General features: G+C 44.9%; 1 protein-coding gene across 2 annotated transcripts in view; it reads left to right on the top strand.

The window, feature by feature from the left end:
* RGS7 (regulator of G protein signaling 7) overlaps window positions 1–16,718 on the top strand; it is a 1,941,513-nt gene extending 1,924,795 nt beyond the window's left edge. For both annotated transcript variants that reach the window (XM_078646934.1, XM_078646935.1), the window contains exon 17: window positions 16,010–16,718. In XM_078646934.1, coding sequence (XP_078503060.1) covers window positions 16,010–16,060 — 51 coding nt within the window. In that variant the 3' untranslated portion in view covers window positions 16,061–16,718. The remainder of the gene's footprint in view (window positions 1–16,009) is intronic.
* Window positions 16,719–17,066: the final 348 nt, after the last annotated feature.

Raw genomic sequence — 17,066 nt, 5'->3', positions numbered from 1 at the left:
GCGCCGCAATCACTCACTAGGTCACCACAAGCAGAGGGTCCCAGGAGGCTTCGAGGCACGGTCCGTGTCCAGGAGCCGAGCCGCGCCGCCAGACCCACGAAGTCCGCACCACACCTCCGGTCCCGCACCGCCGGCAGCTATGGGCGGATCTCTGGCAGAAACAGCAGTCTCTTGTCTGACCCTCTAACGCTTGTCCGCCAGCACTCCATAACTTCATCCCAAACGCTGCAGAAAAGACCAGAGCAGTCTCTACCTCAATACAGGTGCACTTCCACTCATTTAATGTCCGTAGGTTGGTGGTGTCGATAAGTAGACTTAGTATGACAACGGAGTCGTTATGGCTCTCGTCCACACCATTCTGGTTTATCAAACGATATAATTTAACAATGTCCACCTAGATACTGGAATGAGTGGGCGGGTCCATGGGCAGAATTATGGTGAAAAGCCGTCAATTATTAGGTTGCTTACCCTCCTCCACTACTTGGTTCTCGTCACAGAATCATAACATCAGATACATCAAATTGCAAGTATTAACCAACAATAACAGTTAAGCCTATTCATGCTTGGCAGACATGGGGGTGCTGTTACCCAATATATCCCACTTGGGGATCACCCCAAATAGTAGGTCTAGACAACAATGCTTAAACAGTGTGAAGAGATTAGATCAGGCCCCAACTCTCCTGATCGGTATTTTTCAGATGCAACAAAAAAAGCTGGTCTCGCCCGAGCGAATTGGAAGAAGAAAGGATATTTGAAGAGGGCATTTTTAGACTCAGTTTGGAACTTCTCCTTTGGACAATAAGCATTATTGGTCTACGAGGAGTCTGTTCTTTGAACAGACATAATAGGGAGCAGACTACATTGAAGTAACACAAGAAAGAACCAACAAAGCAATTAAAACTCTTTCAATAAGAAATCATCAACATCTTAATTTCATTGGAGGCAATAGACACTGTTTGCCCCTTTCCTCTCCCAAAGGAAAATGTGTTTCTAAGTTATAAATGAGACATTCAAACCTCTCCTGATAGCCAGGGCAGTGGAATATTTGAAAGAGGCCACCACTGTAATCTTCTCTTGCAACGCATATACCACAACAGTTGCAGGAATAGCTTTCCTTACCCGCTCTATAGTTCCCCTGAGTTGAGTTCCTGCTACCAATAATGGGCTACTTTCACCAATTTGATGTGCTATAAGTTGGATGTTCATACTCCTGTTTATGCTCAAGTTGGTTCAGCATTTTCTATAGGTATTTTTTCGGATGCAACAAAAAAAACTTGTCTCGTCCGAGCGAATTGTAAGAAGAAATGATATTTGAAGAGGGTATTTTTAGACTCATTTTAAGCATATTGGTTAATAAATATATCCGAAGGCTATCACTGTCACTATGGTCACTGTATAAAATTACAGAAAGATCCCATGGAGGCTGTCTTGCTCAAATCCAATCCTACTCTTGGTAGTAGGTTTGTAACCTCTGAAGTAAGACAAGACAGAACCAACAAAGACATTAAAACACATTCAATAAGAAATCATCCACATCTTAATTTCATTGGAGGCCATAGACACTGTTTGTCCCTTTCCTCTCCCAAGGGAAAATGTGTTTCCATGCTATAAATGAGACATTCAAAACACAAATAAGAGACCCTCTGGCTAAAGATAACAGAGGAGAAAAGATCTGAATTAATGAATTATACCAACCTTTAACAATACAATAAGTATGACAACGTTTCAAAAAGAACGAACCTGCAGAAGTAACCAAAGAGGATTGCTCAAATATAATAACAGACCCATAAACACACCTTTCATCGTCTCCGATTCGAACTAATGTTATCTTCACAGAGGCCCTTGAAACATCATCATATTTCAGTTCTCGACCAAGATCTTGACTTGTTTTCTTTTTCAGTGGTTGTTATTCTAATCCCTATCTATCTTTTTCAGCTCAGGAATATTCACAAACACTGGTGTTAGAAAGCAGAGAGTATATATGTAAACATTTCTCTTAAACTTCAAATATATTTCTTTGTAGCAGCAAATGAGTACATTTTAATCAGAAACATTGAACACTGTAAAATGCATGCAGAAACTGGAGCACTTTTTAAAACATGTACCAAATAATGTTTGCAGTGGGTGGGAAAACTAGGTTTGAAAGCCTTCGACATGTTATCATCATCATCAGTCTTTATTTGATGTCTTTAAAAAATCATAAAAGAACACACTGATAAAAACATCCACAGATAAAATTAAGTTAGAAGAGTAACTGTAGGAAAGTAGTATCTGCTTCTTATGCTTACCCCCACTTTTTTGCTTGAAGTCTCACTGTTTTTGACTAATCTGCCTGGGATCCTGCTAAACAGGACCCCAGTCTATCTACTTTCTCCCTTAAATTATCATGCATGTACTTTGGTATACTCCAGATTGCATACTAGGGTACCCTAGTCCGCACTTGGGCCACATTTGGTGTCCCTGTGCATAGTCCAGCTTAAACCAATTATGGAAGCCATTGGCTCCTGCTCTGGTGCGACACTGGACAAAGGACATGAGTGTAGCCACCCCTCTGTCCTGCCCCTCCTCTAGGAGGGTCCCCTGAATCTGTCTGATCCTCTCCTGTGGGTATAAAATGGTTACCTGGCCACAGGACATTAGATTATACATGGACAAGATTGTACAAGAAGAAACCACTGACCTTCGACCTTCTGGACACCTTGGACTTTGCTGGACCTTGACTGGGCTCAACTTCGTTCCCCTTTCCATCCGAAGCTTAGTTTTTTGCCTTTGCTCCATACAGGCTCCGTGCAGGACTTGTGGTGCACTTAAGACAACCAAAGAATCTCCTATGGAGTGAAGGAGTCACTCTCCTGCTTCACAGGCACCTAAAGGGCAACTGACCAGTCTGTTGCTTCTGAGCTCCTGCAGACTCCAAAGATTTCAGCAACACTGGAGGTAGATTCCTGAAAGTCCCTGAGGTCGATCTGCCCTCTCACCAAGTTTGAGGCCAGCATCCCTTGTGGGGGGCAGTGTAACCCGAACCCCTGTGCACCGTGTCCATTTGCAAGTGCATATACTTGTTGGCAATTCCAGAGCTTGTGCATTAGACTCCGTGTAGTCCTGACCCTGAGCAGTATTTGCACCAAAGAACTCCAGCCTCCTCACACCGTGTGCTCCGTGGGCTGGTGTTTTGCAATCTTGCTCGAGGTCCCCTCATGACTCCTTGTCATTCGGCCTGTGGGTCCTGCTGAGGGTCATCTTGATTGTTCTTGGGCTTTCCTGGTTGCTCCAGACGTGACATGACTCCCGATTGCTTGGTGAGTCCCCTGGACTTGGCTGGTCCACACCGTAACCTGCTTGACTTTCCTGTGTGGGGTGCTTTTGCCAAGGCTTGTTGGTGCTCCCGACGGACACCGACCCCTCAGCACTCGACATCCTTCATGGGACAGCTCACCTCCGGCTCCTGGTCATCCTCAACGCCTCCTGGTCCTCGTGGCTGCAGAGTAAAGCATCCCTTCTTCACACCTGAAGCATCCAACATAGGTGGGCACTCTGAAGTGACCCAGGCTCTGTCCCCTCTGCTTTCAGGTTCCTTCCATCTAGAGTCTAGGCTTGAATTTCACCGGACCCTTTTCACCTTCATGGCAGCAGTACTTCTTCACAGCCTCCCATTAAGAATGACGGGAGTTTCCAATGCCACATCATTCCAGCACCCGGCTCCTCTGGGATAGGTAACTTTGGTACTATGGTATCCATGGGTGGGGTGGCTCTTTAAACTATTAAGTTCCAAAGGGTTCACTCGAAGTCCGTAAGTCAAAGGGGGGGATCCCTGGAGTCGAATAGTCTATTTACCACACAAGCCTTTCTTGTAATACAAGGAGAGGTCACAGTATGTCATAGGTATTCAGACAAACATAAGAATGGGTTTCCACAAAGAAATAGTCTTGTTAAACAATCTAGATTTATTCGAATTACATATAAATAAACAATAAAGACAAGATAAAATTCATCCAAAATAATTAAAAACCAAGATAAAATGTCTCGGTGGGTTAAGAATTAATATTAAACAATGTTACATCAACATAATGTTATAATACACAACAAATGAAAAAGCAATCAAGATGTATTCACAATAAGCGACAAACTGAACATAAATACAACAAACCCCTCATATCTAAGTGGCCCACTTAATATTTCTGCCACTATATTTGAGAAGATCCAATGGCCATAGACAGTTTAATTACTCTCTAGCTTTAGTGGAGAAATCTAATGCCCATCTAAAGCTCTATCTGGCCCTGGTTGGATTCTTTTGGATCAAAACAGTGCGTCGACGCGTTTCGGTGCTTGTCACTCAATATCGTGGCACCTTCCTCAGGACTTCTTGTTTCTGGGGTTTCAGGGAACGGATGAATATACCGTATCTGTGAATATATTATGAGACATATGTACTGTCAGATATTATGCATTAACATCTTTTGTTTGTTTTATCTTAAGAGTTGAACTATTGTGGTTGACATATACCCACTCAGACTTCACACTATTGGTTCTATTGGTTCTTATCTAGTACATATCACTCGAAGTCCTCCTAGCCGGTCCTTAAACTTTAAAAAGTGTAACCACGACTTCCCATAGAATTGTACGGAGCCCACGGTCGTGTTCCCACACTGCACCCGGCCTCTGTGGGATCCCTGTATACTCAACCTGGGTGGTTCCCTGGGGTCCCAGCAATTATACGTGCTGTAGACCTTGTCTTAATCTCAGTTGTGTCTGTTATACCACTAGTGTAGTATATGGTTTGGTGTGCCCCTGGAGCCCCCTGTGCATTGTGCTACTTACAACTGTTCTACTGAATTCGCATTGAGTGATTTGTGTTCTATCCTCGTGTAGAGGATAGTAGAGAGTGTTATATTAATAAATACATCTTTTTATATAACTGCTGTGTGGTTCTCCTTTATTTAGTCATTGTGGAGGTGATATTCCGGTAAAACAAGCTGCTTTAAATTCCTTCAAGATTAAGTCTGAAGGCTGCTCTCCATAGCTACCACTAAGAAAGCTTTCAACAAGGTTATCTTTGACCTCATGCATCTTAAGGGTCGTGTGGAATCCAGTGTAGTGGTGCCCCGTTTTTTGATGATTAGGTCTACGGTCTTGCCTTTATTGTGGGTAGGACGATTGCAGATTTGGGTCACCTCGAGGATGACTTTGATGGTGTTGGCTAATTGGTCATTCAGGTCATTCCAGTGAAGATTGAAGTCTCCAAGAACTCTATGTCAATCAGAATCCCGTCAGGGCCGAGAGCCTTATTTACGGGAAGCACAGGAATAGTGTTTTGGACCACATCCAGTGTGAAACTAATGGGGGCTAATGCATTATTGTTTGAGTTAACAGTTCTTGTGAGCATGGGCATATCATATATAAATTCAAAGTTTTGGACCCATACCCTAGGCAGGATAGTAGGCTACAGAGTGGGTTCAAGCGCTGTCCTGAATAGAGGGTGGTTAACATTTTCTCAAAACTTGGTACTGTCCCGAAGTTGGCTAACAGCCAACAACTGTTCCCGTGCTTCTTCCCTCAGAATACTCTTTTACTCCTCTAAAGTGCTCTTATAAGTAGCACGGCAAATGGGCTCTCATTTTTGTTAGTACATGAGTAACGTGATGTTGGTAGCGTGGAATAAAGCAAGAATATGAATTATAAGTCTGATAACTACTTTAAAAGGTTAGGTATCCCATTTCCCTGATACAATACGCATACGGTTAAAGCTATGCAAATAAAACTGGGAGAGGTTATGCAAAAGGTGTCCTTGTTGAATTATAAAAGCAAAATGAAGTAGATTTCAAGTCATCATAATCATGGACGAACACAACACACTGCATCCTAAGCTTGTCCCTTGTTTACATTTAGATCTGATGGATTATGAAATTCATTTATGTTCTGTTGCATTTTTTTGTGGAGTTTAGTTCATGACACAAAGGTGCAATAATAATGACAACAATAATAACAAATCAAGGGGCATATTATCAAGGGATTTATCTCCGCTTTTTTGGCTTTAAAAGCCAAGAAAGCGGAGATAAAATTATCTCCCTATTACCTAGCTGTCGCTAACACCAGTTAGCGACAGCTAGTCGGAGATAGCGACCATCTTGGGCCCCGCTTTGCATGTCAGAGAAATTTATCACTAATGACATGCAAAGTGGGCGTGCCAAGATGTTAGCGACTGGAAACAGTCGCTAACATCGCTATCTCCTATTACCAACTTTTGGAGATATTCGCGCTAAGCGCGAATATCTCCAAAAGCTAACACCTGCCCTGAGCAGTTCTTAGCCATGTTATCCAATGGGAGGTGGATAACATGGCTAAGAGCATTCGCTCAGTAATGCATGAATATCGCTGACTTTACAGCGATATTCATGCATTTCGGCCGATTTTTATCGTTTCTGAGATAAACCTTGCTAATAGCAAGGTTTATCTGCGATAAAAATCGTCAAAGCTCGGCGATAAATTTTTATCGCTAACCAAGCAATAGCGATAATTATCGCTATTGCTTGGTAATATGCCCCCCAGTCTACAGCTATGTCAGTGAGCGAAGATCAGTTTGCCAGGGTTGCCTCCTACAGAGACAGTGGGAAGCCTCCAGGCTTTGTACGGTTTTCTGCTCAAGTGAAGGGGAGTGGACTGGGAAAGTGGAGTATAAGACACCTCTCCTGCAAAGCCGCTAAGCTCGTCTGGCAGAGGCTGCCCCTGAAGGGGGATTGAAGGGGCGGGTAAATAACAGCCACCAGGGGCCTGGGAAAAAACCTTTCTTGGAAGTCATAGCACACTGAAGAGGAAAGGGAGCTACCTCCCAAAATGAAAGAGACGCCAAGGTTGGCACAAACATTTGGGCCAATCAAGGCCCAGGTGTTTTCTGAACCCCTCTAAGGACGAGGGGGGGGGGGCACCACCACACTTCAGCCAGAAGCGAGAAGTGGTTAAAAGCTGCACTGTCCCTGATTCCACTCTCTTCATGGAGCAGGGGCAGCATGCAGGACAATCGAAACCCACCTACCCACACCTGGGGCCTCATTATTGAAAAGTGACGCATCGCTGCGTGAAAACAGCGATGCGTCACTTTTCACTGCGCTCTCCCTGCGACATGATTGATGCGTCATATTTATAATATGACGCATCATGTCGCTAGGAGTTACAGATATGTCAGTATTTCTGACGTATCTGTAGGCGCAAAAGTGACGCATTGCTGGAGTGAGTCACAAAAGTGACGCAACTCCAGCAATGCTTCCTTTCACATGGGGAAAGCCCCATGTGAAAGGGCTTGCGTCAGTCTTAAGCCTGCTGTGAGGCAGGCGCAAGATTTTGACACAACAGCGTCCTAAAACTGACGCAGTGAAATCTCATAGATTTCACTGCGTCACTATCACGAGGCTTTTTGCGGGTGAACGCATACATTATACCTGACGCAGGTATAATGTAGCGCAGGGGTTTACAAAGTGACGCATCTGCTTAGATGCGTCACTTTGTAAATAGTGCACATCAGGGGGCAATTTGTATGCCGCCGATGCGTCACCAAAAGTGACGCATCGGAAGCGCAAAACTCACGCAAGGCCTCATAAATGAGACCCCTAGAGTAGCAGCATTGTCGCAGTAGCTGAATGGCGCATAAAGTCAAACAATTCTTGGTAAAGGATTCACACTAGCAGGGCGGTGTGCTGGATTAAGGCAACTTGTCTGGGGATGCCTTACAGCAGAATGAGTCAGCCAACGAGGGTATTAAGCGGAGCACCGCACTCACAGCTCAGACCAGCCGGATACCAGGGCACAAAAAGGGCAGACAAGGTAGCGAGTTGAGCCTAACACCAGTGAGAGGCTACACCCCTTTGTGGTCAGAGAAAAATTCACACAGCAAAACCTCATTACCCCACAAAAGTGGCGTGCATAATTGATGGCATATCAACAAGTAAAGGGTGTCATAAAAAAATGCATGAAGATGATAGGACATGATCAATTTATGGCAAATGAGATGTATGACCTGTCACATGTTTATGCCCCTGTCAGAATGGTTTATGATGCTTTCAAAAGGATGTATGGCCCTGTCAGAGTGGTTTATGCCCGACCAATATCATTTATGCATGGAGTCATTATATATAATGTTTGGGGTGGGCCAAGTGCAGGGATATTGAGACTTTCTGTCTCAAATCCAAACTGTGGTTGAGGAGGTCCTCCCCTTCTGAAAGACTGTGTACCCCAGTGCCAGATGGGAAGGAGGGCAAAGCCAGGAGCACTCAGTTGTGTCTGCCGAAAGGAACTAGTTTGCATTTCGGGCTGGTGCTCAGTTCTTCCATAGGTGGATGCAGAGTAAATAGGCAAAATGCAGTCACTCACAGTGAAGAGAACCAATAGATGAAGAGGGTTGACCTACTGTCACATTCTGTATGCTGTGTTGGTAGGAAAAAAATGTGAATGACACCTTTACACACCAATGGATTAAGAGGGCTGAATGAAATACCCTGTATGCATGTATGCATTTTTATTTTCATTTTTTGGAAACAGGAGCTAGCAAGACAGCTAACTCCAAGCCAGACCTAAAAATACTCAGGCCTAGTGATATTTTGTATGCATAGGAAGAACCACAGAAAACAATGCTACCTTTGTGAACCACTTGCCACGTTTCTGTGGATAGATTGATACTTTATGTAATTCTTCTCTACATGGGTTTCCACACTCAGGGGGATATGTACAATAGAAGTGGCGGAGCATGTCGTTAGCCTCCTGGACTTAACGACATGCTCCGCCACTTTGGAAAAGCAATGCTTCACAATATTTACAAGAATGTGGTGCAACCTTGTGTTTACCCCTGCAATGGCGCTAAGTTTAACAACTTAGCGCCAACGAAGGCACCCTGCACCAAAGTGCAAGGGTGTCTGGGTGCAGGGAAGGATTGGTTATGTGTAGGAAGGTGTCCCTTCCTGCACATAAACAATCCTAAAATGCCATTTTGTAACCTTCATGTGTGCTGCTTCATGCAGCACACATGAAAGTTACAAAATTGCATTTTTAAAAAGGTTTATTTATGTACAGGAAGGGACACCTTACTGTACATAAACAAACTATGGCATTTTGCTTTTTCCATGCGTGCTGCACAAGGCAGCACACATGGAAAAACCTAAAACGAGGAGAAATAATGCATTTCTCCTTGTTTCGCCATCTAAAGACCAGGGTTTTCCTGGGCTTCATTTTGGTGCTGCCTCCTATGTATGCCACCCTTTTACATGGGGGGAGCGTCAAATACGATGGGTGTTGCGGTGGAATGCCCACCACAACACCCACTGCACGCCCCTTTCAGGCTAAACATATTGTGAAAGGGTGCCTTATGTACAAGGCAGCGTTAAGCCACATTAGGTGGCTTAACGCTGCCTTGTACATAAGACAAGGCCCCTTTCGCCACGGGCACATCACAAAAAGTGACGTCCCCATGGCGATAGGGGCTTGTACATAAGCCCCTCAGTGTGATAAAATATTGTGAGCTCCGGCAGGCGCCATATAAGAAGGGTCCATTTTCTTTTAAATCGATAGAAGAAGATACAGAGTCAAGCTAAGGGGTACATTAGAAAATTATGTAAAATCATCTCTATTTCCGTGAAAAAAGTGGGTTGATGAAGATTGGAAATACTTGTCATGTTTTATACAACTTCCTCACGTCTAATATTAATAAATATGTAGACATAAAACAAGAGTAGAAGGTTGCATATTTAGCATTAGATTAATATAATAGGCAATCCTAATTAAAGGCCTACTTGACTATCTGAGGGTCTAAGGTAACAATATAATAATAATGTTTAACAATGTAAATGCTCATAACAACTTCACTTCAGAGAGGTGTTATTTCGGCATGGCATGCTGTATAGCAAGGAGGCATTTCATCAGATAGCTTCAACATTGAAAAGGAGAAGTATAGGTAAACTTTGGAAAGCCGAAGATGCATATTCAGTGGTGTAGCTAGCCCTTTGGCCATCAATGGCGGTCCCTGTGTTTGCTGCCCCCTGGCGGCCTCTTTGAAGAGCGTGGGGGAGTGCTGCAGAGATTCCTCCGATTGCCACCCCACGACTGCTGGCCGTGTTTATTGGTCCACCACATGCAACTGTGCAGTATGCGAATACAAACCAAACGCATAACACAAAACTTTACATGTGACGCATGAGGGCCTCCCTTGGGAGACATCGGGATTGGGGCGGCAGAGGGTGAGTGACTGGGGGCGAGAGAGGGCTCGGGCGCCGAGAACCACAGATGCTGCTGGAATACACAACAGGCAGTTACTGAGAACTGGCCAGCAGACGAAGTGGCTAGGAAACCAGGCAATTCATTCAAACTTACTCACTGTGGATGGGGAGATCTTTTCAAATCTGTGAGCCATAGGCATTTAGCAAAACTAACAGCAACCAACGATGGCTGTGACTGTCTCTTTTCATGGGGCACAAAAATGGGAGCGATGCATCCTCCACCCACTCTGCCCTGCCTCAGTCACTTGCACACTCAGACGTGCACCAGAGCAGTGGCCTGGCCCGGGGACTAAACCATGTGTCCCCTAAACCAATCCAGACGCTGCTCCTGCTATTACAACAGCATCTGGATTGGCTAGGGCAGTCAACCTCAACGCTCACACTGAGACTGGGGGCTGCAGCTTTGACTCACCCCCGGCTCACTAAAGTGCAGGTGGAGAGACGACTGGGAGGCTTCTAATGCACATGTCAGGCTGGCCAGAGAAAGGCAGTCGTCTAACCCCACATGCGCACTTGGGCCTAGGTGTCTCTAACGAATACCTGTCAATAATGTTAAGGAAGCTCCACCTCCCCCAGGCTTGCACTGGCTTAGGACCTGCCTCACCCTCAATTATGCACTGAGCTGCAGCAAAAACTAACTACTACAGGCTTCAGGCAGAAATTCAGGGGCATATTACCAACAAGTAGCCATATTTATCGCTAAATAGGCTTAGCGGCAATTTTTTTATCGCTGCCTATCGCTGGATATGTTAGCGCAGAAAACATGCTATCAGCAACGTTTTTCTCCAATGTGCTAAAATATCCAGCGATAGCAGCGAAATGCGTGAATATCGCTGAGAATACAGCGATATTTACGCATTAGCGACTAATTGCTCTTAGCCATGTTATCCACCTCCCATTGGATAACATGGCTAAGAACTGGTCTGAGCAGGCGTTGGTTTTTGGCGATAGCGGGAATATTTCCATCGCTACGCCTGCCTTGCTAATAGGCGATAGCGACATTAGCGACTGTTTTCAGTCGCTAACAGGTTGGGTAGGTCCACTTTGCATGTCATTAGCGATAAATATCGCTGACATGCAAAGCGGGCCCCAAACCGCTCGCTATCGCCTAAAAGCTGTCGCTAACATCAGTTAGCGACAGCTTGCTAATAGAGCAATAGAATTATCGCCGCTTAGCGGCCGAAAACGGCTGCTAAACCGGCGATAATTGCCTATCGCCACCCTTGGTAATATGCCCCTCAGAATGTAAACAGCTGTACACTTTTATATATGATACTTTTCTCACCTAAGGGGGTCGAGGGGCCATAATATAAATATGGCAATGCCCCAACGCTCTAATGGAGGCACCACTCTTCTTTTAGAGCCATCTTAGAAAAAATCTTCATTTTTTTTTGCTTTGGAACTGCGGCTGCAGAGTGTTGTACAACCCTGATTGTTCAAGTGACATAATTCACCCCTGACCGCAGGTACCAACTGCAGCATCAGGCAAGTCACGCGTGATGCTGCCCTCTCTCTGTGTGAGGATGGATAAAACAGCTGTTTTACTGATGAACTGTTATTGTGAACATTGTATTTACATGCGAGAGAGAGCAAAGCCTGCAGGCATTTTTACATTTTTCACAATGGACTTGGGCTGTCGTGATGCGTCATTTCCTTCACCAACAGCCCTATGTGTATTCCATGGGCCTCATTTATGAGGCTGTGCATCACTTTTATGCCGCCGGTGCGTCACTTTTTGTGACGCACCAGTGGCGTAAAAAATGCGCCTTGTTGCGCCATTTTTACAAAGTGACGCATCTAGGTAGATGCGTCACTTTGTAAACCCCTGCTCCTCATTATACCTACGCCAGGTATAATGTATGCAAGGGGGGTGTATTGACGCAAGAAAGGGTCATGGAAGTGACGCAGTGAAATCTATGAGATTTCACTGCGCCACTTCTAGGACTCAAATGCGTCAAAATTTTACGCCTGCCTCACAGCAGGCGTAAGACTGACACAGGCCCTTTCACATGGGGCTTGCCCCATGTGAAAGGACACATTGCTGGAGTTGCATCACTTTTGTGACACACTCCAGCAATGCGTCACTTCTGCGCCTACAGATACGTCAGAAATACTGACGTATCTGTAACTCCTTGCGACATATTGCGTCATACTGTAAATATGATGCATCATTGGTGTCGCAAGGAGGGCGCAATGAAAAGTGACGCATCGCTGTTTTCACGCAGCGATGCATCACTTTTCATAAATGAGGCCCCCTGTCTCCAGAAATTTTAGGCAGCAATAAAAATGTCAAGATAACTCTGGTGATTATTGATTGGTATTCTTCTTGATGTGAAATCGTAGTTTTGTCTACTGGAATTTTTGACTCAGAGTAAGGTAGCGCGGGCAGTGTTGATATATGCCTGCTGCAAAGAACGTGCAACATGCAGGTCACACAGTGTATATAATGCAAATAGGCCAGTGGTTTACTGCTTTTGTCAGAGAGACCGTTTTGTTACTTGCAGTTTCTAATATAGAACAGTGAGCTATTAACTGTCATCAAAGAACTGCATGAAAAACTGCAAGGTAAAGCTTGAAGTGTTATGATTTCCACCCAGACTTTAATTAGTGGTGTGCCGGGCCTCTCCTGAGTGCGCAAAGACAGTTTGGTCAGCCCCCTGGAGCCACCTCAAACATGTCAGGTGCACCGTGCCCTTCTCCATGTAGGCTGCATTGCAGCCTGCCTGAAGAAGATGGCCTCCCCTTAAGCTGCTGGCTAGGCGGTGGCCTGACCAATCAGCACGCTGCTTGTAGCATTGTGATTGGCCTAGGGGAGGAAGCCTGGCTGTCTGCTTCCTGTCCCAACCGGAGGCAGAAAAGCAGGAGTGCAGGAGCAGTGAAAACGCGGGATCTGGCCGGCGGAAAGGTAGGCTTAATTTTTTTAAATAATTTGTTTTACATTAAACCCCCCACACGACCTTACTGTGCAACCTGCCCTCCCCGCATGACCACCAGCCCTCCTCCCCCCCCCCGCGAGACATGCCGGCCGCGACTGGTGTAGGACAGTAAAAATATTTAGGTACGGTCACAACAGAGACAGTCAGACAGCACATGAGTAGGTAGGTGTAAAAGGACAGGGAGACAAAGGGACAGAAAGAGCGACGATCACATATATGGACACTTTTTAATGTTTACTTAATCTCTAAAAACTTTGCTGATTAAATACGTTTTAGGTATAGGACAGAGTTGCATCAGTGTTTGCTTAAATTTCTGCTTTTGAGTGATGGAATATTTCAGTTTTCCATGCTCATTTAATGGCTTTCATCTTTGAAAATCCCAAGTCGTAACAATATTGTTCTGCGCAAGCCCTTTCCATTCTTGGCCTCTTAGTTATTACCATAAATATGTTGCACAGTAATTCAGTATTTTAACCCTTTGGCCGTGGGGGTAATTCCGCTGCGGCGCTGGGGGGAGGGGAGCCGCGCGGCGTCGCCATGCTCGTGACGGAACCACTCCGTCATGAGCCACGGGCGCGATGTGCTTGTGACGGAGTGGATCCATCACGGCCCCGCCTGCTCAATAAAACTGCAGCGCAGGCGCGGAATTCCTGCAGCGAGGCCGGGGCGGCCGTGCCGTGACGGAACCACTCCGTCACCAGCACAGCGCGTCCGTGGCTCGTGACGGAGTGGTTCGGTCACAAGCACGTAAGGGCTTAAGTTCTTCCATACAAATATATGACACACGTACGTTTGTCAGATGGTTCCATATACATCAAACGCCGTTTACCAAGTCCTGGCATTTACCTTTTTCAAATCGTTGTTATTTAATGCATTGATTCATTGAAGTAGGAGAGAAGTAGAACCCGCGTGCTATGATTTGTTAAATGGAATTTCAGGACCATGCGTAATGTGCTTAGCATAGATGGAGCAAGCTAGGTATCAATGTATTTACTTTTGCATTTCTGTTTTCAAATGATGGCATTTCACAATATGAAAATAAAAGAACATGTGCTAGTCAGTCATTTGAATTATCTCAATGCAATTGGCAAACATGTAATGCCTTACTTTCTTTTTCATGCTTTCGGTCAAATTAAACATGTTTGCCATTCGCAACAAGCATTTCAATCACTACAACCGTTATTTTAAATTTTTTATCATGCCTAGTTATCAATAGCTGTTCAATTTACTTGCTGACAAATGCTTTTGTGAAATAGATTTCTGCAATGCCAGGTGCGTGAAGACGCGGAGTGTCTACTTTGAAAATGAGAATATGTTACCATTTGTCAAAATGTGTATGGATCACACAAGAAATACTGCTTAAACCGCCCTTTGCCAAATGCACTTTGGGGCAGATTTACAATAACTGGCGCATCCCTGCATATCAGCAGGGATGCGCCAGTTATTGTGTGCCACGGCTCCGCCACCATGGATGAAATGCGGCACACTATGGGGCAAAAACGGCACAGATGCGTGACGCATCTGTGCTGTAAAAGGCAGCGTATTGCTGGAGTTGCGTCGCAAGCGTGACGCAGCTCCAGCAATGCTCTGGGGTGCCCTATCTTTACAATGATGCATCAATCCTTACGCCTGCTTCAAGGCGCATGGTTTTGACTCCGCATGGGCTCTAAAGTGACTCAGTGAAATCTTGTAGATTTCACTCAGCCACTTTTGGAAGGCGTTCCTGCGCGGGAACACCCACCCCCTGCGCAGGAACGCCTACTTCTGGCGCATGGCTTTACAACGTGACGGATCTCCCAGATGTGTCACGTTGTAAATACCCCTCAGCATGGCGCATCTTTTGCACCGCGGCTGTGCAACGGCGGCGTTAAAGAGGCGCAAGGGGCTTGTAAATCTGCCCCTTTGTTTTCACCAGTGAAGCACCGACAAAAACACCCAAAAATGTATCAGCTTGTGGTGATAAAGGCAACTACACTCCTGAGCATTACTCTCTTCCTATAACTTAATCGTAGGGGAGATATTTAGGCAGTCCTACTAGTCAATTATTTTCTGTTTTATGAGGATTTGGCTTGGAATGGCGAAAACACCATGGGCCTCATTTATGAAAAGTGACGCATCGCTGCGTGAAAACAGCGATGCGTCACTTTTCATTGCGCCCTCCTTGCAACACTAATGATGCGTCATATTTACAGTATGGCGCATCATGTCGCAAGGAGTTACAGATACGTCAGTATTTCTGACGTATCTGTAAGCGCAAAAGTGACGCATTGCTGGAGTGTGTCACCAAAGTGACGCAACTCCAGCAATGCGTCCTTTCACATGGGGCAAGCCCCATGTGAAAGGGCCTGCGTCAGTCTTACGCCTGCTGTGAGGCAGGCGCAAGATTTTGACGCAATGGCGTCCTAGAAGTGGCGCAGTGAAATCTCCTAGATTTCACTGCGTCACTTCTACGACCCCTTCTTGCGTCAATACGCCCCCTTGCATACATTATACCTGGCGCAGGTATAATGTGGCGCAGGGGTTTACAAAGTGGTGCATCTAACTAGATGCGTCTCTTTGCAAATATGGCGCAACAAGGCACATTTTTTAAGCCACAAAAAGTGACGCACCGGCGGCGTAAAAGTGACGCACGGCCTCATAAATGAGGCCCCATGTGCTGAATCTTAACAGAAAAGCTGTTACGGACAATTACAAGATGCCAACACGTTTTGACTTTTATACAAACTGTAACTTCATTTGCTCCTGAACCTCTGAATAACTTTTTTTTTTGGGTTTCTCTTCTTTCCTCTCTTCTTTTCCTCTTGTTTTCTTCCTCAGGGAAAATCTCTCACATCGAAGCGGCTTACCAGTCTAGTGCAGTCCAACTAGGAGGCTGGCCTCGTAGCGTGGAAGCCGACAGATCATTTATACAGCGCCTACGTGTAGCTCACTGACTGCCTGAGAACCAGAGGACACAGCAAACCAGATGTTGCATGAGCAAGGACCTGAATTGTATATTTTCTCTTGTGTTTACCAAGGCATTACGGACTACGAGAACCTTCTAGCCTTTACAATGCCTCCATTTCAAAGGCTATCTGCTCACGTCGACCTCCATATCAGCTGGATCCCTGTATATTTTGTTTGTATTTTTTTTTTCCTGCCAGGTCGAGTACAGTGGAAAATACGCTTCTGCCAGAAACGACATTTGTTACGAATCACTGTCCGCCATAAACTGGCAAAATTATATGAAAACGAATATGCATATAGTAATAAATATACATATTATGCCATCACATTTACTGCACAAAAAATTAGCACAGCCGTTTCATTTCACTGATGTTATCATGTTTGAAGAGGAATCCTAGTGTCTTGTCTGTTGTCTGTACATTTTTTGTCAATGTTTTTTCTTGCATTTATTTTTATACCATATTTAAAGAAAACACCTTTTACTCGAAATGTATTAAAATTGATCCTTTTTCTCTGTAAATTTGTGTACGCTGTTTATAGTGCTGTTTTATCTTACATTAAAAGATGGCGGATCTCTTTCCTTTTGGCAAATCTGCTTTCCAGTCTTTGACCTCACGCTCCCATAGGTACCAGAAGGTAAACAGATCATGAATGATGGATGAAGTGTCTCCTTGTGTGGCAAGTGAAGCCCAATATGTCTTCCTCTCATGACTACCGTAGACTTTAGCTCTAAGATCATATTGAATCCACAGGTAATACACGGAAGAGCAATAGGTCACACACCCCCAGCCATTGGTAATTTCAAGTGGCATTCACATTTTGGATCAGCACACATTACAACCATTTGGAGCATTAACTGTCAGTTGTCATGTATGAAGATTTTCGTCCTTCCGGTGTGAGTCAGTTAGGTAAACGTGTGTGTTTCTCA

Source organism: Lissotriton helveticus, chromosome 6, assembly GCF_964261635.1.
Source record: "Lissotriton helveticus chromosome 6, aLisHel1.1, whole genome shotgun sequence".
Taxonomy (NCBI): domain Eukaryota; kingdom Metazoa; phylum Chordata; class Amphibia; order Caudata; family Salamandridae; genus Lissotriton; species Lissotriton helveticus.
The sequence above is the reverse complement of the archived record's forward strand: the minus strand, read 5'-3'. Positions and strand labels throughout refer to the sequence as shown.